General features: G+C 35.5%; 2 protein-coding genes across 2 annotated transcripts; both read right to left on the bottom strand.

Moving 5' to 3' along the window:
* Positions 1–3,120: 3,120 nt before the first annotated feature.
* On the bottom strand, positions 3,121–8,849 carry LOC148178107 (uncharacterized). The gene is made up of 3 exons (XM_088032909.1): positions 8,734–8,849; positions 8,330–8,685; positions 3,121–3,201 (listed from the first exon to the last, which is right to left on the bottom strand). Exons 1-2 carry the CDS (start codon positions 8,746–8,748, stop codon positions 8,386–8,388), a joined length of 315 nt encoding a protein of 104 aa, XP_087889035.1. The 5' UTR covers positions 8,749–8,849; the 3' UTR covers positions 3,121–3,201; positions 8,330–8,385.
* A 4,971-nt stretch (positions 8,850–13,820) lies between these two features.
* LOC148178106 (uncharacterized) lies at positions 13,821–18,322 on the bottom strand. Its single transcript, XM_088032809.1, has 3 exons — positions 18,207–18,322; positions 17,803–18,158; positions 13,821–13,903 (listed from the first exon to the last, which is right to left on the bottom strand). The coding sequence occupies exons 1-2, from the start codon at positions 18,219–18,221 to the stop codon at positions 17,859–17,861; spliced, it is 315 nt and encodes a 104-aa protein (XP_087888935.1). The 5' UTR covers positions 18,222–18,322; the 3' UTR covers positions 13,821–13,903; positions 17,803–17,858.
* Positions 18,323–21,273: the final 2,951 nt, after the last annotated feature.

Raw genomic sequence — 21,273 nt, 5'->3', positions numbered from 1 at the left:
GAGGCCGGTGAAAACGAAGAAGGGCTAAGCTTCCGCGGAGTCAAGGTCACGTGCATCGGAAGTCGTGGAACTCTCGCTTCACCTGCAACATTTGGAACGTGACAACTTGTCACTAGCATCAGCACCACCAGCAGCTGCGTTTCTGACTTCGCCAAAAAGAAAAAGGCTAGGAACCATACCAACTTCAAGTACAAGATCTTAAGGGCTAGATGTGGGTGGAGAATCGACCTCTGGACGGACCAAAGGGATGTGATCCAAAGCCTTCAGATCAGGATGGGATTAACAATGGGTAAATGTCCGTGGGAATAATCCACCGTGGCCGATGGGTAAAATGATGTATAATAACGCAAGTTTACACCAAAAAACAAGCGAGATATCGATATGAGAAGTTTGGCATTGTTTTTTTAATCATGAATTTTCGCGAAAATTTGTTTCATAAAAATATTATAATCTTCTATAACTAGACATTTAACAATCGTAGATAATATATATTAAAGAGCCACTTTGGGGTGATAAAAAATGACATAATAATTAAGTAGAAGCGAAAATTGCAAACGATTTGAGCACTTGTTTAGAAATGATAAGACAACAACGCTCGAATTCTGTTTTCGTGTTTGACGATCATCGCCTTCAACTTTCTTATTTCGTCGGCGAATTCTGGCAACGTTTTCTCCTAAATCAACAAAATTAGTTTAAGAAAAACCACAAACCTAAACTTGTGTTTGGTTTTGAGTCTTCCCCGATTTCGAAGAGCTTCGACACAGAAATGATCGCTTTCGATTCCATCCTTGAGCGAAATCAACAGACTCTTCAGTCGACAGCGCGCGCGCGCGCGCGCCGCACTGTCACCCAAAGTATCTGGATAGTCCGGTCAGTCCGGAGTTGTTTAGCCTCTAAAACCTCGAGATTTCGCATCCTCTCTTCGGCATCATTCCTATGCCTGAGTTGAGTGTTGATGTAATATCACGCCTTCCACCATCTTCCTTCCTGCAAGAAGTGTAAAAAAGTTTCATCAAGAACATGTTTGTTTATCTCACCTGAAAAACTCTTCTTACTCTGTGCAGTCAATTGCTGTTTCTTCACGGCAAAGCTTTTAATTGCGCCTGCTTCTTGACCAACAGGAAAGACAACAAAGTTGTGTTAAGCTGCAACTAAGAGATTAAGGTGAGACCATGAATGGAGAGAAAAGAAAACAAACAAACCTTCCATCCTTCCTGAACAAACAGATCTCGCGTTTTCAAGAAACCAATAAATGATGTTTCCTTGACTTCACAAAATAGCTCACAAGACACCAGATGACCTTCAGAGCCTTTGTAGTACATATTTTCTTTCTTGACAACTGCATCTCGATGATGCTCTGTTTCCGTTGGTTGAGTTCCTTTGGCTCTTCTCTAGAGGAGAATACTCGTTTTCTGCTCGTAGACTCAACATTGCAAACTTCGTGCTCCCGCAATGCAATAAGGCAACACTTGAAACATCTCCCAGTCACTGAACGACATCTTCAACCACTGGAAAAAGAACATTTGACTTTGAATTTAACCTTTTTCATCCATATTGCAGTAAAGCAGCACCTTTTTCGTGATGGATCAATTCACTGTACTCTGGGAGCACTGAATGGGTGGTTTCTTCAATTCTGTGCAATAACTTGCAGAGTCCTTCAGCGTTGAGCGACGACAACCGCCTTTTCGACATCTTAGGCTATGGGTATCATCCATCGATTCAGTCTCTTTAATAATAAACTCTGGTAATGAAGTTGGAACCTGGAAATACCACGAAACATTTCAAGGCTGGAATTCAAACAGTTTTCAGCTTACCTGCGTTTAAAAATTTCAATAAAGACCCATCAATTTGTTGCAAATCAACTCCAACTCTAAATAGCTTCAAATGAACTTCTTAACTTGTGTAATTTCTTTGCTACCATGCCCAGAAGAACGAGAAAGTAAACAGTAAAGAATTCTGGTAGTTTCTTGTTAAATCATGAACATAACCTCAATGTGTGCTGTCAAAATAGTCAAGTTAAGACATACGTTAAGATAGAGACACAATAATTTTTAATAATTAATAGAATCGTAACCAAGTCGTGAATGTTAAATCAGACTTTAGATTCTTACTCCTGAGGACAAAATTAATAAAAAGAGTATTTTCTTGCTTTAATTTTCATCGAAAAACTGCAAACCAAATAAAAGTTTGAAAAATTAATAAAACATTAACGGAGCGTCTGATCGAAAAATCTTTGACGGATTCTTGTTCCTGAGGTCCAAATTGATGGAAAAAGTCGGTTTCAAAGAGATTTTATTTTTTGTCGAAATCGCCAAAAATCCATGATGTTTAGTCTTTGAACTTTTTTTGGCGAAAAACGCGAAAGTTCGCAGATCGACACGAAACTATGCACATGGCATAATTTAACATTTCCACATCCATTTTTGGTCTCCGTTCCTCGCTATCTGCAAGATTTTTTGAGAAAATGCAAATTAAAAATTTTAAAATTCAATTTCCCGCGTCAAGCAATCTGTCAACGAAGCATAGAAGCTAGGACATGCGTCAACAGTCTTTAGTCCATAAATAATATTAAATAAAATATTAACAAAGTCGTAAATCTTAAATCAAAGTTCAGATTCGTTTTTCTGAGGTTAAAATTAACAAGTTAAGTAGTTTATTGTATTTATTTACACCGAAAAGTGAGAGAAGTTTTTCCATAAAAGCCACCTAGCGGAATAACGCCGAAGTTGATAGTTCACGCCTCCTCTCACCAGAGGGCTAAACTTTTGTTTTTAAAACTTACAATTTTTGAATCAAAACCATTTGCAGGAATAAGGAAGAATGATAAAAAACAATACCCTCAAATTAAACTAAAGGAGTATTAATAAAATAAAAAAACACAAACTCGACACTCTCCCTCCTTCTTGCAAAAAGTGTGAAAAAGTTTCATTAGGAACATGTTTGTTGGCTTACCTAAAAAAGACGAGGGAAACAATCTGAAATGGACGAAACTATCCATTCTTAATTAATGGTAATTGATTATTGCTCTAATTCCAACTGATCCAAGAGCCAAGAGCCAAGGTTAGTCCTTCGCAAGTGGCGCTTCCTCAAAAATATCTCATTTAACGACTTCTTCAATTCTTGTAGATCATTGTTGTTTTTATATGCTGATGTAACCGCAGCCAGCTTGTCGGACATTTCAGTGCTCATTTCTTTTTCCGACTAAAACAAACCAAATAGTTTTAGGTGTTCATCTTCCTCTGATACTACAAAAGCCATGACATCATAAAGACACTAAATTTAAATCCCAAATTTGCAATCTGCGTAAAATTCTGCGTTCACTGATGTATAATAACTCAAGTTTACTCTAAAAAATAAGCGAGATATCGATATGAGAAGTTTGGCCATAGTTTTAGTCATGAATTTTTGCGAAAATTTGCAAATTTCGACTTTTGGAAAATCTAAAAACGATTTCTTATGTAAAAAATCGCGAGAAAAACGATGCCGCAAACCGCATTCCAATATCTGAAATAGTTTTCGAGATATCGAGCATGAATTGTTTGGAACCTTCAAAAATTTGGCCATCTGGCGACAACCCAAAAATTCAAACGGCCATAACTCAGTTATTTGTTGTCGGATCTGAATTTAAATTCCAGATTTGGATTCAGCGTGAGATTCTGCGTAAAATGAGTCAAAATTTATTGAGTTTACCTACGAAATAAAGAAAGCATTGACCAAAAACTGTTTGGAAGTGGTCATTTTGGGGTGATTTTCAATCAATGTTTTCAAAATGAAAATGACGTTTAATAGCATTGAATTATATATCAGTCGAAAGAGGAGCTCAAAATCTATCCACTGGCCCAATTTGAGATCGATCAAACAAACGGTTTACGAGTTATGGTCAAAAATAAAAAAATTGAAAAATTTTCATCGTTTGAGTCGCATTTTTTTTTCGCGAAAAATCGACCATCGAATTTTGGGCTTTTAAGCACTTTTTCTAACGTAAAATGAGCCGAGAAAAACGATGGCGCAAACCGCATCTCAATATCTCTAATAGTTTCCGAGATATTTAACTTTGAAAATTGGGAAAAATGAGAAAAAATGAAAATCAACTATCCGAAACTTTGATCGGCCATAACTCAGTTATTTGTTGTCGGATCTGAATTTAAATCCCAGATTTGGAATCTGCGTAAAATTCTGCGTTCACTGATGTATAATAACTCGAGTTTACTCTAAAAAATAAGCGAGATATCGATATGAGAAGTTTGGCCATAGTTTTAGTCATAAATTTTTGCGAAAATTTGCAAATTTCGACTTTTGGAAAATCTAAAAACGATTTCTTATGTAAAAAATCGCGAGAAAAACGATGCCGCAAACCGCATTCCAATATCTGAAATAGTTTTCGAGATATCGAGCATGAATTGTTTGGAACCTTCAAAAATTTGGCCATCTGGCGACAACCCAAAAATTCAAACGGCCATAACTCAGTTATTTGTTGTCGGATCTGAATTTAAATTCTAGATTTGGATTCAGCGTGAGATTCTGCGTAAAATGAGTCAAAATTTATTGAGTTTACCTACGAAATAAAGAAAGCATTGACCAAAAACTGTTTGGAAGTGGTCATTTTGGGGTGATTTTCAATCACTATTTTTAATGTAAAAACGACGTTTAATACCTTTGTATTATATATCATTCGAAAGAGGAGCTCGAAATCTATCTACTGGCTCAATTTGAGATCGATCAAACAAACGGTTTAGGAGTTATGGCCAAAAATAAAAAAAAATAAAAATTTTCATCGTTTGAGTCGCAATTTTTTTTCGCGAAAAATCGACCATCGAATTTTGGGCTTTTAAGCACTTTTTCTAACGTAAAATGAGCCGAGAAAAACGATGGCGCAAACCGCATCTCAATATCTCTAATAGTTTCCGAGATATTTAACTTTGAAAATTGGGAAAAATGAGAAAAAATGAAAATCAACTATCCGAAACTTTGATCGGCCATAACTCAGTTATTTGTTGTCGGATCTGAATTTAAATCCCAGATTTGGAATCTGCGTAAAATTCTGCGTTCACTGATGTATAATAACTCGAGTTTACTCTAAAAAATAAGCGAGATATCGATATGAGAAGTTTGGCCATAGTTTTAGTCATGAATTTTTGCGAAAATTTGCAAATTTCGACTTTTGGAAAATCTAAAAACGATTTCTTATGTAAAAAATCGCGAGAAAATCGATGCCGCAAACCGCATTCCAATATCTGAAATAGTTTTCGAGATATCGAGCATGAATTGTTTGGAACCTTCAAAAATTTGGCCATCTGGCGACAACCCAAAAATTCAAACGGCCATAACTCAGTTATTTGTTGTCGGATCTGAATTTAAATTCCAGATTTGGATTCAGCGTGAGATTCTGCGTAAAATGAGTCAAAATTTATTGAGTTTACCTAAGAAATAAAGAAAGCATTGACCAAAAACTGTTTGGAAGTGGTCATTTTGGGGTGATTTTCAATCAATGTTTTCAAAATGAAAATGACGTTTAATAGCATTGAATTATATATCAGTCGAAAGAGGAGCTCAAAATCTATCCACTGGCCCAATTTGAGATCGATCAAACAAACGGTTTACGAGTTATGGTCAAAAATAAAAAAATTGAAAAATTTTCATCGTTTGAGTCGCAATTTTTTTTCGCGAAAAATCGACTATCGAATTTTCGACTTTTAAGCACTTTTTCTGACGTAAAATGAGCCGAAAAAAACGATGGCGCAAACCGCATCTCAATATCTCTAATAGTTTCCGAGATATTTAACTTTGAAAATTGGGAAAAATGAGAAAAAATGAAAATCAACTATCCGAAACTTTGATCGGCCATAACTCGGTTATTTGTTGTCGGATCTGAATTTAAATCCCAGATTTGGAATCTGCGTAAAATTCTGCGTTCACTGATGTATAATAACTCGAGTTTACTCTAAAAAATAAGCGAGATATCGATATGAGAAGTTTGGCCATAGTTTTAGTCATGAATTTTTGCGAAAATTTGCAAATTTCGACTTTTGGAAAATCTAAAAACGATTTCTTATGTAAAAAATCGCGAGAAAAACGATGCCGCAAACCGCATTCCAATATCTGAAATAGTTTTCGAGATATCGAGCATGAATTGTTTGGAACCTTCAAAAATTTGGCCATCTGGCGACAACCCAAAAATTCAAACGGCCATAACTCAGTTATTTGTTGTCGGATCTGAATTTAAATTCCAGATTTGGATTCAGCGTGAGATTCTGCGTAAAATGAGTCAAAATTTATTGAGTTTACCTACGAAATAAAGAAAGCATTGACCAAAAACTGTTTGGAAGTGGTCATTTTGGGGTGATTTTCAATCAATGTTTTCAAAATGAAAATGACGTTTAATAGCATTGAATTATATATCAGTCGAAAGAGGAGCTCAAAATCTATCCACTGGCCCAATTTGAGATCGATCAAACAAACGGTTTAGGAGTTATGCCCAAAAATAAAAAAAAATAAAAATTTTCATCGTTTGAGTCGCAATTTTTTTTCGCGAAAAATCGACCATCGAATTTTGGGCTTTTAAGCACTTTTTCTAACGTAAAATGAGCCGAGAAAAACGATGGCGCAAACCGCATCTCAATATCTCTAATAGTTTCCGAGATATTTAACTTTGAAAATTGGGAAAAATGAGAAAAAATGAAAATCAACTATCCGAAATTTTGATCGGCCATAACTCAGTTATTTGTTGTCGGATCTGAATTTAAATCCCAGATTTGGAATCTGCGTAAAATTCTGCGTTCAACGATGTATAATAACTCGAGTTTACTCTAAAAAATAAGCGAGATATCGATATGAGAAGTTTGGCCATAGTTTTAGTCATGAATTTTTGCGAAAATTTGCAAATTTCGACTTTTGGAAAATCTAAAAACGATTTCTTATGTAAAAAATCGCGAGAAAAACGATGCCACAAACCGCATTCCAATATCTGAAATAGTTTTAGAGATATCGAGCATGAATTGTTTGGAACCTTCAAAAATTTGGCCATCTGGCGACAACCCAAAAATTCAAACGGCCATAACTCAGTTATTTGTTGTCGGATCTGAATTTAAATTCCAGACTTGGATTCAGCGTGAGATTCTGCGTAAAATGAGTCAAAATTTATTGAGTTTACCCAAGAAATAAAGAAAGCATTGACCAAAAACTGTTTGGAAGTGGTCATTTTGGGGTGATTTTCAATCACTATTTTTAATGTAAAAACGACGTTTAATACCTTTGTATTATATATCATTCGAAAGAGGAGCTCGAAATCTATCTACTGGCTCAATTTGAGATCGATCAAACAAACGGTTTAGGAGTTATGGCCAAAAATAAAAAAAAATAAAAATTTTCATCGTTTGAGTCGCAATTTTTTTTCGCGAAAAATCGACCATCGAATTTTGGGCTTTTAAGCACTTTTTCTAACGTAAAATGAGCCGAGAAAAACGATGGCGCAAACCGCATCTCAATATCTCTAATAGTTTCCGAGATATTTAACTTTGAAAATTGGGAAAAATGAGAAAAAATGAAAATCAACTATCCGAAACTTTGATCGGCCATAACTCGGTTATTTGTTGTCGGATCTGAATTTAAATCCCAGATTTGGAATCTGCGTAAAATTCTGCGTTCACTGATGTATAATAACTCGAGTTTACTCTAAAAAATAAGCGAGATATCGATATGAGAAGTTTGGCCATAGTTTTAGTCATGAATTTTTGCAAAAATTTGCAAATTTCGACTTTTGGAAAATCTAAAAACGATTTCTTATGTAAAAAATCGCGAGAAAAACGATGCCGCAAACCGCATTCCAATATCTGAAATAGTTTTCGAGATATCGAGCATGAATTGTTTGGAACCTTCAAAAATTTGGCCATCTGGCGACAACCCAAAAATTCAAACGGCCATAACTCAGTTATTTGTTGTCGGATCTGAATTTAAATTCCAGATTTGGATTCAGCGTGAGATTCTGCGTAAAATGAGTCAAAATTTATTGAGTTTACCTACGAAATAAAGAAAGCATTGACCAAAAACTGTTTGGAAGTGGTCATTTTGGGGTGATTTTCAATCACTATTTTTAATGTAAAAACGACGTTTAATTTCGACTTTTGGAAAATCTAAAAACGATTTCTTATGTAAAAAATCGCGAGAAAAACGATGCCGCAAACCGCATTCCAAAATTACGAATTTTACTGCATGTGACCATCAAATGCACTCGTCTAAAGTTGGTAGCAGCCCCTAGGGATGTTTATTGGTAACAGTTAACGTCTAGCGCAAGTTTGCCAAAAACCATAAATGGAGAGAAAAGAAAACAAACCTTCCATCCTTCCTCAAACAAGCAGCGATGCATCCAGAATTCCAGATCTCGCGTTTTCAAAAAACCAATAAAAATTCTCTATAAACTTCCATTCCTTGATGTTTCTTTGACTTCACAAAATAGCTGACAAGACACCAGATGACCTTCAGAGCCTTTGTAGTATTTTCTTTCTTGACAACTGCATCTCGATGATACTTTGTTTCCGTTGGTTGAGTTCCTTTGAGCCTTCTCTGGAGAAACACTCGTTTTTTGCTTGTAGACTCATCAGGTTTGAAAACGTTGCAAACTTCGTGCTCCCGCAATGAAATCAGCAACACTCTGAACATTTCCCAGTCACTGAACGACATCATCAACCACTGGAAAAAGAACATTTGACTTTGACTTAAAACATGTTTAAATTTAACCTTTTTCATCCACATTGCAGTAAAGCAGCACCTTTTTCATGATGTTATGCTCCTTGATCAATTCACTGTTCTCTGGGAGCACTGAATGGGTGGTTTCTTCAATTCTGTGCAATAACTTGCAGAGTCCTTTAGCGTTGAGCGACGACAACCGCCTTTTCGACATCTTAGGCTATGGGTATCATCCATCGATTCAGTCTCTTAATAATAAACTCTGGTAATGAAGTTGGAACCTGAAATACCACGAAACATTTCAAGGCTGGAATTCAAACAGTTTTCAGCTTACCTGCGTTTAAAAATTTCAAAAAGACCCATCAATTTGTTGCAAATCAACTCCAACTCTAAATAGCTTCAAATGAACTTCTTAACTTGTGTAATTTCTTTGCTACCATGCCCAGAAGAACGAGAAAGTAAACAGTAAAGAATTCTGGTAGTCTCTTGTGCAAGCAGGATCGTTGTTAATCATTTGTTGTACTCTGAAAATAAGTTTAGTAAATCTTGAACATAACCTCAATGTGTGCTGTCAAAATATTCAAGTTAAGACATACGTTAAGATAGAGACACAATACCATTTTTAAATAATTAATAGAATCGTAACCAAGTCGTGAATGTTAAATCAGACTTCAGATTCTTACTCCTGAGGACAAAATTAATAAAAAGAGTATTTTCTTGCTTTAATTTTCATCGAAAAACTGCAAACCAAATAAAAGTTTGAAAAATTAATAAAACATTAACGGAGCGTCGGATCGAAAAATCTTTGACGGATTCTTGTTCCTGAGGTCCAAATTGATGGAAAAATCGGTTTCAAGGAGATTTTATTTTTTGTCGAAATCGCCAAAAATCCATGATGTTTAGTCTTTGAACTTTTTTTGGCGAAAAACGCGAAAGTTCGCAGATCGGCACGAAACTTTGCACATGGCATAATTTGACATTTCCACATCCATTTTTGGTCTCCGTTCCTCGCTATCTGTAAGATTTTTTGAGAAAATGCAAATTAAAAATTTCAAAATTCAATTTCCCGCGTCAAGCAATCTGTCAACGAAGCATAGAAGCTAGGACATGCGTCAACAGATCTGTCCATAAATAATATTAAATAAAATATTAACAAAGTCGTAAATCTTAAATCAAAGTTTAGATTCGTTTTTCTGAGATTAAAGTTAACAAGTTAAGTAGTTTATTGTATTTATTTACACCGAAAAATGAATGCATAATGTGTGTATAATTGGTTGCCTACCCACATTGCAAATTTTAATTTTAAGTAAACTTATAATTACGTTTTGAATCCGACTTTAGAGTACAGAATCTTGTTCCTGAAGTCTAAATTAATAAAAAAAAATGTTTTAAGAAGGTTTCGATTAAATTTCAAATATCAGTCGCGAAGAAACCTGTTTAGTTTTCAACCAATCACACACAGCCCAAATAAGAACCGGCAAATTTAAAGAAATTTATTAATAACACAAACATTAACATGAATAAATTAATGAGTACAAAGTTTCTACTTAAAAACTACAACAGGACTTAGAAAGACGTTGAAAACCGCCTCGACTACACTCCTTACATTAAATCTCGCTTCTTTCGGTCTTTTGACCGTCGTTAAATTGTTGTTACTACAAGCGAGACAGCCGATTTCGTCTAACCCGACTTGTACCTTGAACCCCCCACCTCGTTGTTGAAAAGTGTCCCCCCTTAAAATCCCCGCTTGCACTTTCGTGGTGATTTCGAACGTGTACAAGTTGTACCTCTTGTCGATTTGATCGCGCTGTAAAACGAGCTGCACTCTTCGCGGACTGCTTGCGTGATCGAAGATGGTGCGAAAACTGTTCGAAACCGAGCGGATTTTAATATCGTTTTTCAGTTTTCTGGGTTGATTTCAGGAGGATTAGAACCGAGAAGACGACTTGGATGAAAGCCGTGAATTTCTTGTACCGTGTTTGGGCGGTGAGGACCACGAAGAGGCAGAGAGACTGAAGATGAGGCCGGTGAAAACGAAGAAGGGCTAAGCTTCCGCGGAGTCAAGGTCACGTGCATCGGAAGTCGTGGAACTCTCGCTTCACCTGCAACATTTGGAACGTGACAACTTGTCACTAGCATCAGCACCACCAGCAGCTGCGTTTCTGACTTCGCCAAAAAGAAAAAGGCTAGGAACCATACCAACTTCAAGTACAAGATCTTAAGGGCTAGATGTGGGTGGAGAATCGACCTCTGGACGGACCAAAGGGATGTGATCCAAAGCCTTCAGATCAGGATGGGATTAACAATGGGTAAATGTCCGTGGGAATAATCCACCGTGGCCGATGGGTAAAATGATGTATAATAACGCAAGTTTACACCAAAAAACAAGCGAGATATCGATATGAGAAGTTTGGCATTGTTTTTTTAATCATGAATTTTCGCGAAAATTTGTTTCATAAAAATATTATAATCTTCTATAACTAGACATTTAACAATCGTAGATAATATATATTAAAGAGCCACTTTGGGGTGATAAAAAATGACATAATAATTAAGTAGAAGCGAAAATTGCAAACGATTTGAGCACTTGTTTAGAAATGATAAGACAACAACGCTCGAATTCTGTTTTCGTGTTTGACGATCATCGCCTTCAACTTTCTTATTTCGTCGGCGAATTCTGGCAACGTTTTCTCCTAAATCAACAAAATTAGTTTAAGAAAAACCACAAACCTAAACTTGTGTTTGGTTTTGAGTCTTCCCCGATTTCGAAGAGCTTCGACACAGAAATGATCGCTTTCGATTCCATCCTTGAGCGAAATCAACAGACTCTTCAGTCGACAGCGCGCGCGCGCGCGCGCCGCACTGTCACCCAAAGTATCTGGATAGTCCGGTCAGTCCGGAGTTGTTTAGCCTCTAAAACCTCGAGATTTCGCATCCTCTCTTCGGCATCATTCCTATGCCTGAGTTGAGTGTTGATGTAATATCACGCCTTCCACCATCTTCCTTCCTGCAAGAAGTGTAAAAAAGTTTCATCAAGAACATGTTTGTTTATCTCACCTGAAAAACTCTTCTTACTCTGTGCAGTCAATTGCTGTTTCTTCACGGCAAAGCTTTTAATTGCGCCTGCTTCTTGACCAACAGGAAAGACAACAAAGTTGTGTTAAGCTGCAACTAAGAGATTAAGGTGAGACCATGAATGGAGAGAAAAGAAAACAAACAAACCTTCCATCCTTCCTGAACAAACAGATCTCGCGTTTTCAAGAAACCAATAAATGATGTTTCCTTGACTTCACAAAATAGCTCACAAGACACCAGATGACCTTCAGAGCCTTTGTAGTACATATTTTCTTTCTTGACAACTGCATCTCGATGATGCTCTGTTTCCATTGGTTGAGTTCCTTTGGCTCTTCTCTAGAGGAGAATACTCGTTTTCTGCTCGTAGACTCAACATTGCAAACTTCGTGCTCCCGCAATGCAATAAGGCAACACTTGAAACATCTCCCAGTCACTGAACGACATCTTCAACCACTGGAAAAAGAACATTTGACTTTGAATTTAACCTTTTTCATCCATATTGCAGTAAAGCAGCACCTTTTTCGTGATGGATCAATTCACTGTACTCTGGGAGCACTGAATGGGTGGTTTCTTCAATTCTGTGCAATAACTTGCAGAGTCCTTCAGCGTTGAGCGACGACAACCGCCTTTTCGACATCTTAGGCTATGGGTATCATCCATCGATTCAGTCTCTTTAATAATAAACTCTGGTAATGAAGTTGGAACCTGGAAATACCACGAAACATTTCAAGGCTGGAATTCAAACAGTTTTCAGCTTACCTGCGTTTAAAAATTTCAATAAAGACCCATCAATTTGTTGCAAATCAACTCCAACTCTAAATAGCTTCAAATGAACTTCTTAACTTGTGTAATTTCTTTGCTACCATGCCCAGAAGAACGAGAAAGTAAACAGTAAAGAATTCTGGTAGTTTCTTGTTAAATCATGAACATAACCTCAATGTGTGCTGTCAAAATAGTCAAGTTAAGACATACGTTAAGATAGAGACACAATAATTTTTAATAATTAATAGAATCGTAACCAAGTCGTGAATGTTAAATCAGACTTTAGATTCTTACTCCTGAGGACAAAATTAATAAAAAGAGTATTTTCTTGCTTTAATTTTCATCGAAAAACTGCAAACCAAATAAAAGTTTGAAAAATTAATAAAACATTAACGGAGCGTCTGATCGAAAAATCTTTGACGGATTCTTGTTCCTGAGGTCCAAATTGATGGAAAAAGTCGGTTTCAAAGAGATTTTATTTTTTGTCGAAATCGCCAAAAATCCATGATGTTTAGTCTTTGAACTATTTTTGGCGAAAAACGCGAAAGTTCGCAGATCGACACGAAACTATGCACATGGCATAATTTAACATTTCCACATCCATTTTTGGTCTCCGTTCCTCGCTATCTGCAAGATTTTTTGAGAAAATGCAAATTAAAAATTTTAAAATTCAATTTCCCGCGTCAAGCAATCTGTCAACGAAGCATAGAAGCTAGGACATGCGTCAACAGTCTTTAGTCCATAAATAATATTAAATAAAATATTAACAAAGTCGTAAATCTTAAATCAAAGTTCAGATTCGTTTTTCTGAGGTTAAAATTAACAAGTTAAGTAGTTTATTGTATTTATTTACACCGAAAAGTGAGAGAAGTTTTTCCATAAAAGCCACCTAGCGGAATAACGCCGAAGTTGATAGTTCACGCCTCCTCTCACCAGAGGGCTAAACTTTTGTTTTTAAAACTTACAATTTTTGAATCAAAACCATTTGCAGGAATAAGGAAGAATGATAAAAAACAATACCCTCAAATTAAACTAAAGGAGTATTAATAAAATAAAAAAACACAAACTCGACACTCTCCCTCCTTCTTGCAAAAAGTGTGAAAAAGTTTCATTAGGAACATGTTTGTTGGCTTACCTAAAAAAGACGAGGGAAACAATCTGAAATGGACGAAACTATCCATTCTTAATTAATGGTAATTGATTATTGCTCTAATTCCAACTGATCCAAGAGCCAAGAGCCAAGGTTAGTCCTTCGCAAGTGGCGCTTCCTCAAAAATATCTCATTTAACGACTTCTTCAATTCTTGTAGATCATTGTTGTTTTTATATGCTGATGTAACCGCAGCCAGCTTGTCGGACATTTCAGTGCTCATTTCTTTTTCCGACTAAAACAAACCAAATAGTTTTAGGTGTTCATCTTCCTCTGATACTACAAAAGCCATGACATCATAAAGACACTAAATTTAAATCCCAAATTTGCAATCTGCGTAAAATTCTGCGTTCACTGATGTATAATAACTCAAGTTTACTCTAAAAAATAAGCGAGATATCGATATGAGAAGTTTGGCCATAGTTTTAGTCATGAATTTTTGCGAAAATTTGCAAATTTCGACTTTTGGAAAATCTAAAAACGATTTCTTATGTAAAAAATCGCGAGAAAAACGATGGCGCAAACCGCATTCCAATATCTGAAATAGTTTTCGAGATATCGAGCATGAATTGTTTGGAACCTTCAAAAATTTGGCCATCTGGCGACAACCCAAAAATTCAAACGGCCATAACTCAGTTATTTGTTGTCGGATCTGAATTTAAATTCCAGATTTGGATTCAGCGTGAGATTCTGCGTAAAATGAGTCAAAATTTATTGAGTTTACCTACGAAATAAAGAAAGCATTGACCAAAAACTGTTTGGAAGTGGTCATTTTGGGGTGATTTTCAATCAATGTTTTCAAAATGAAAATGACGTTTAATAGCATTGAATTATATATCAGTCGAAAGAGGAGCTCAAAATCTATCCACTGGCCCAATTTGAGATCGATCAAACAAACGGTTTACGAGTTATGGTCAAAAATAAAAAAATTGAAAAATTTTCATCGTTTGAGTCGCATTTTTTTTTCGCGAAAAATCGACCATCGAATTTTGGGCTTTTAAGCACTTTTTCTAACGTAAAATGAGCCGAGAAAAACGATGGCGCAAACCGCATCTCAATATCTCTAATAGTTTCCGAGATATTTAACTTTGAAAATTGGGAAAAATGAGAAAAAATGAAAATCAACTATCCGAAACTTTGATCGGCCATAACTCAGTTATTTGTTGTCGGATCTGAATTTAAATCCCAGATTTGGAATCTGCGTAAAATTCTGCGTTCACTGATGTATAATAACTCGAGTTTACTCTAAAAAATAAGCGAGATATCGATATGAGAAGTTTGGCCATAGTTTTAGTCATGAATTTTTGCGAAAATTTGCAAATTTCGACTTTTGGAAAATCTAAAAACGATTTCTTATGTAAAAAATCGCGAGAAAAACGATGCCGCAAACCGCATTCCAATATCTGAAATAGTTTTCGAGATATCGAGCATGAATTGTTTGGAACCTTCAAAAATTTGGCCATCTGACGACAACCCAAAAATTCAAACGGCCATAACTCAGTTATTTGTTGTCGGATCTGAATTTAAATTCCAGATTTGGATTCAGCGTGAGATTCTGCGTAAAATGAGTCAAAATTTATTGAGTTTACCTAAGAAATAAAGAAAGCATTGACCAAAAACTGTTTGGAAGTGGTCATTTTGGGGTGATTTTCAATCAATGTTTTCAAAATGAAAATGACGTTTAATAGCATTGAATTATATATCAGTCGAAAGAGGAGCTCAAAATCTATCCACTGGCCCAATTTGAGATCGATCAAACAAACGGTTTACGAGTTATGGTCAAAAATAAAAAAATTGAAAAATTTTCATCGTTTGAGTCGCAATTTTTTTTCGCGAAAAATCGACTATCGAATTTTCGACTTTTAAGCACTTTTTCTGACGTAAAATGAGCCGAAAAAAACGATGGCGCAAACCGCATCTCAATATCTCTAATAGTTTCCGAGATATTTAACTTTGAAAATTGGGAAAAATGAGAAAAAATGAAAATCAACTATCCGAAACTTTGATCGGCCATAACTCAGTTATTTGTTGTCGGATCTGAATTTAAATCCCAGATTTGGAATCTGCGTAAAATTCTGCGTTCACTGATGTATAATAACTCAAGTTTACTCTAAAAAATAAGCGAGATATCGATATGAGAAGTTTGGCCATAGTTTTAGTCATGAATTTTTGCGAAAATTTGCAAATTTCGACTTTTGGAAAATCTAAAAACGATTTCTTATGTAAAAAATCGCGAGAAAAACGATGCCGCAAACCGCATTCCAATATCTGAAATAGTTTTCGAGATATCGAGCATGAATTGTTTGGAACCTTCAAAAATTTGGCCATCTGACGACAACCCAAAAATTCAAACGGCCATAACTCAGTTATTTGTTGTCGGATCTGAATTTAAATTCCAGATTTGGATTCAGCGTGAGATTCTGCGTAAAATGAGTCAAAATTTATTGAGTTTACCTACGAAATAAAGAAAGCATTGACCAAAAACTGTTTGGAAGTGGTCATTTTGGGGTGATTTTCAATCAATGTTTTCAAAATGAAAATGACGTTTAATAGCATTGAATTATATATCATTCGAAAGAGGAGCTCGAAATCTATCTACTGGCTCAATTTGAGATCGATCAAACAAACGGTTTAGGAGTTATGGCCAAAAATAAAAAAAAATAAAAATTTTCATCGTTTGAGTCGCAATTTTTTTTCGCGAAAAATCGACCATCGAATTTTGAGCTTTTAAGCACTTTTTCTAACGTAAAATGAGCCGAGAAAAACGATGGCGCAAACCGCATCTCAATATCTCTAATAGTTTCCGAGATATTTAACTTTGAAAATTGGGAAAAATGAGAAAAAATGAAAATCAACTATCCGAAACTTTGATCGGCCATAACTCAGTTATTTGTTGTCGGATCTGAATTTAAATCCCAGATTTGGAATCTGCGTAAAATTCTGCGTTCACTGATGTATAATAACTCGAGTTTACTCTAAAAAATAAGCGAGATATCGATATGAGAAGTTTGGCCATAGTTTTAGTCATGAATTTTTGCGAAAATTTGCAAATTTCGACTTTTGGAAAATCTAAAAACGATTTCTTATGTAAAAAATCGCGAGAAAAACGATGCCGCAAACCGCATTCCAATATCTGAAATAGTTTTCGAGATATCGAGCATGAATTGTTTGGAACCTTCAAAAATTTGGCCATCTGACGACAACCCAAAAATTCAAACGGCCATAACTCAGTTATTTGTTGTCGGATCTGAATTTAAATTCCAGATTTGGATTCAGCGTGAGATTCTGCGTAAAATGAGTCAAAATTTATTGAGTTTACCTACGAAATAAAGAAAGCATTGACCAAAAACTGTTTGGAAGTGGTCATTTTGGGGTGATTTTCAATCAATGTTTTCAAAATGAAAATGACGTTTAATAGCATTGAATTATATATCAGTCGAAAGAGGAGCTCAAAATCTATCTACTGGCTCAATTTGAGATCGATCAAACAAACGGTTTAGGAGTTATGGCCAAAAATAAAAAAAAATAAAAATTTTCATCGTTTGAGTCGCAATTTTTTTTCGCGAAAAATCGACTATCGAATTTTGGGCTTTTAAGCACTTTTTCTAACGTAAAATGAGCCGAGAAAAACGATGGCGCAAACCGCATCTCAATATCTCTAATAGTTTCCGAGATATTTAACTTTGAAAATTGGGAAAAATGAGAAAAAATGAAAATCAACTATCCGAAACTTTGATCGGCCATAACTCAGTTATTTGTTGTCGGATCTGAATTTAAATCCCAGATTTGGAATCTGCGTAAAATTCTGCGTTCACTGATGTATAATAACTCGAGTTTACTCTAAAAAATAAGCGAGATATCGATATGAGAAGTTTGGCCATAGTTTTAGTCATGAATTTTTGCGAAAATTTGCAAATTTCGACTTTTGGAAAATCTAAAAACGATTTCTTATGTAAAAAATCGCGAGAAAAACGATGCCGCAAACCGCATTCCAAAATTACGAATTTTACTGCACGTGGCCATCAAATGCACTCGTCTAAAGTTGGTAGCAGCCCCTAGGGATGTTTATTGGTAACAGTTAACGTCTAGCGCAGGTTTGCCAAAAACCATAAATGGAGAGAAAAGAAAACAAACCTTCCATCCTTCCTCAAAGAAGCAGCGATGCATCCAGAATTCCAGATCTCGCGTTTTCAAAAAACCAATAAAAATTCTCTATAAACTTCCATTCCTTGATGTTTCTTTGACTTCACAAAATAGCTGACAAGACACCAGATGACCTTCAGAGCCTTTGTAGTATTTTCTTTCTTGACAACTGCATCTCGATGATACTTTGTTTCCGTTGATTGAGTTCCTTTGAGCCTTCTCTGGAGAAACACTCGTTTTTTGCTCGTAGACTCATCAGGTTTGAAAACGTTGCAAACTTCGTGCTCCCGCAATGAAATCAGCAACACTCTGAACATTTCCCAGTCACTGAACGACATCTTCAACCACTGGAAAAAGAACATTCGACTTTGACTTAAAACATGTTTAAATTTAACCTTTTTCATCCACATTGCAGTAAAGCAGCACCTTTTTCATGATGTTATGCTCCTTGATCAATTCACTGTTCTCTGGGAGCACTGAATGGGTGGTTTCTTCAATTCTGTGCAATAACTTGCAGAGTCCTTTAGCGTTGAGCGACGACAACCGCCTTTTCGACATCTTAGGCTATGGGTATCATCCATTGATTCAGTCTCTTAATAATAAACTCTGGTAATGAAGTTGGAACCTGAAATACCACGAAACATTTCAAGGCTGGAATTCAAACAGTTTTCAGCTTACCTGCGTTTAAAAATTTCAATAAGACCCATCAATTTGTTGCAAATCAACTCCAACTAAAAATAGCTTCAAATGAACTTCTTAACTTGTGTAATTTCTTTGCTACCATGCCCAGAAGAACGAGAAAGTAAACAGTAAAGAATTCTGGTAGTCTCTTGTGCAAGCAGGATCGTTGTTAATCATTTGTTGTACTCTGAAAATAAGTTTAGTAAATCATGAACATAACCTCAATGTGTGCTGTCAAAATATTCAAGTTAAGACATACGTTAAGATAGAGACACAATAATTTTTAATAATTAATAGAATCGTAACCAAGTCGTGAATGTTAAATCAGACTTTAGATTCTTACTCCTGAGGACAAAATTAATAAAAAGAGTATTTTCTTGCTTTAATTTTCATCGAAAAACTGCAAACCAAATAAAAGTTTGAAAAATTAATAAAACATTAACGGAGCGTCTGATCGAAAAATCTTTGACGGATTCTTGTTCCTGAGGTCCAAATTGATGGAAAAAGTCGGTTTCAAAGAGATTTTATTTTTTGTCGAAATCGCCAAAAATCCATGATGTTTAGTCTTTGAACTTTTTTTGGCGAAAAACGCGAAAGTTCGCAGATCGACACGAAACTATGCACATGGCATAATTTGACATTTCCACATCCATTTTTGGTCTCCGTTCCTCGCTATCTGCAAGATTTTTTGAGAAAATGCAAATTAAAAATTTTAAAATTCAATTTCCCGCGTCAAGCAATCTGGCAACGAAGCATAGAAGCTAGGACATGCGTCAACAGTCTTTAGTCCATAAATAATATTAAATAAAATATTAACAAAGTCGTAAATCTTAAATCAAAGTTCAGATTCGTTTTTCTGAGGTTAAAATTAACAAGTTAAGTAGTTTATTGTATTTATTTACACCGAAAAGTGAGAGAAGTTTTTCCATAAAAGCCACCTAGCGGAATAACGCCGAAGTTGATAGTTCACGCCTCCTCTCACCAGAGGGCTAAACTTTTGTTTTTAAAACTTACAATTTTTGAATCAAAACCATTTGCAGGAATAAGGAAGAATGATAAAAAACAATACCCTCAAATTAAACTAAAGGAGTATTAATAAAATAAAAAAACACAAACTCGACACTCTCCCTCCTTCTTGCAAAAAGTGTGAAAAAGTTTCATTAGGAACATGTTTGTTGGCTTACCTAAAAAAGACGAGGGAAACAATCTGAAATGGACGAAACTATCCATTCTTAATTAATGGTAATTGATTATTGCTCTAATTCCAACTGATCCAAGAGCCAAGAGCCAAGGTTAGTCCTTCGCAAGTGGCGCTTCCTCAAAAATATCTCATTTAACGACTTCTTCAATTCTTGTAGATCATTGTTGTTTTTATATGCTGATGTAACCGCAGCCAGCTTGTCGGACATTTCAGTGCTCATTTCTTTTTCCGACTAAAACAAACCAAATAGTTTTAGGTGTTCATCTTCCTCTGATACTACAAAAGCCATGACATCATAAAGACACTAAATTTAAATCCCAAATTTGCAATCTGCGTAAAATTCTGCGTTCACTGATGTATAATAACTCAAGTTTACTCTAAAAAATAAGCGAGATATCGATATGAGAAGTTTGGCCATAGTTTTAGTCATGAATTTTTGCGAAAATTTGCAAATTTCGACTTTTGGAAAATCTAAAAACGATTTCTTATGTAAAAAATCGCGAGAAAAACGATGCCGCAAACCGCACTCCAATATCTGAAATAGTTTTCGAGATATCGAGCATGAATTGTTTGGAACCTTCAAAAATTTGGCCATCTGGCGACAACCCAAAAATTCAAACGGCCATAACTCAGTTATTTGTTGTCGGATCTGAATTTAAATTCCAGATTTGGATTCAGCGTGAGATTCTGCGTAAAATGAGTCAAAATTTATTGAGTTTACCTACGAAATAAAGAAAGCATTGACCAAAAACTGTTTGGAAGTGGTCATTTTGGGGTGATTTTCAATCAATGTTTTCAAAATGAAAATGACGTTTAATAGCTTTGAATTATATATCAGTCGAAAGAGGAGCTCAAAATCTATCTACTGGCTCAATTTGAGATCGATCAAACAAACGGTTTAGGAGTTATGCCCAAAAATAAAAAAAAATAAAAATTTTCATCGTTTGAGTCGCAATTTTTTTTCGCGAAAAATCGACTATCGAATTTTGGGCTTTTAAGCACTTTTTCTAACGTAAAATGAGCCGAGAAAAACGATGGCGCAAACCGCATCTCAATATCTCTAATAGTTTCCGAGATATTTAACTTTGAAAATTGGGAAAAATGAGAAAAAATGAAAATCAACTATCCGAAACTTTGATCGGCCATAACTCAGTTATTTGTTGTCGGATCTGAATTTAAATCCCAGATTTGGAATCTGCGTAAAATTCTGCGTTCACTGATGTATAATAACTCGAGTTTACTCTAAAAAATAAGCGAGATATCGATATGAGAAGTTTGGCCATAGTTTTAGTCATGAATTTTTGCGAAAATTTGCAAATTTCGACTTTTGGAAAATCTAAAAACGATTTCTTATGTAAAAAATCGCGAGAAAAACGATGCCGCAAACCGCATTCCAATATCTGAAATAGTTTTCGAGATATCGAGCATGAATTGTTTGGAACCTTCAAAAATTTGGCCATCTGGCGACAACCCAAAAATTCAAACGGCCATAACTCAGTTATTTGTTGTCGGATCTGAATTTAAATTCCAGATTTGGATTCAGCGTGAGATTCTGCGTAAAATGAGACAAAATTTATTGA

This window comes from Gnatocerus cornutus, chromosome 3 (genome assembly GCF_029298725.1).
Source record: "Gnatocerus cornutus isolate USDA-ARS CGAHR chromosome 3, icGnaCorn1.1, whole genome shotgun sequence".
NCBI classification, from domain to species: Eukaryota; Metazoa; Arthropoda; class Insecta; order Coleoptera; family Tenebrionidae; genus Gnatocerus; species Gnatocerus cornutus.
This window is presented reverse-complemented; position numbering and strand designations above follow the sequence as displayed.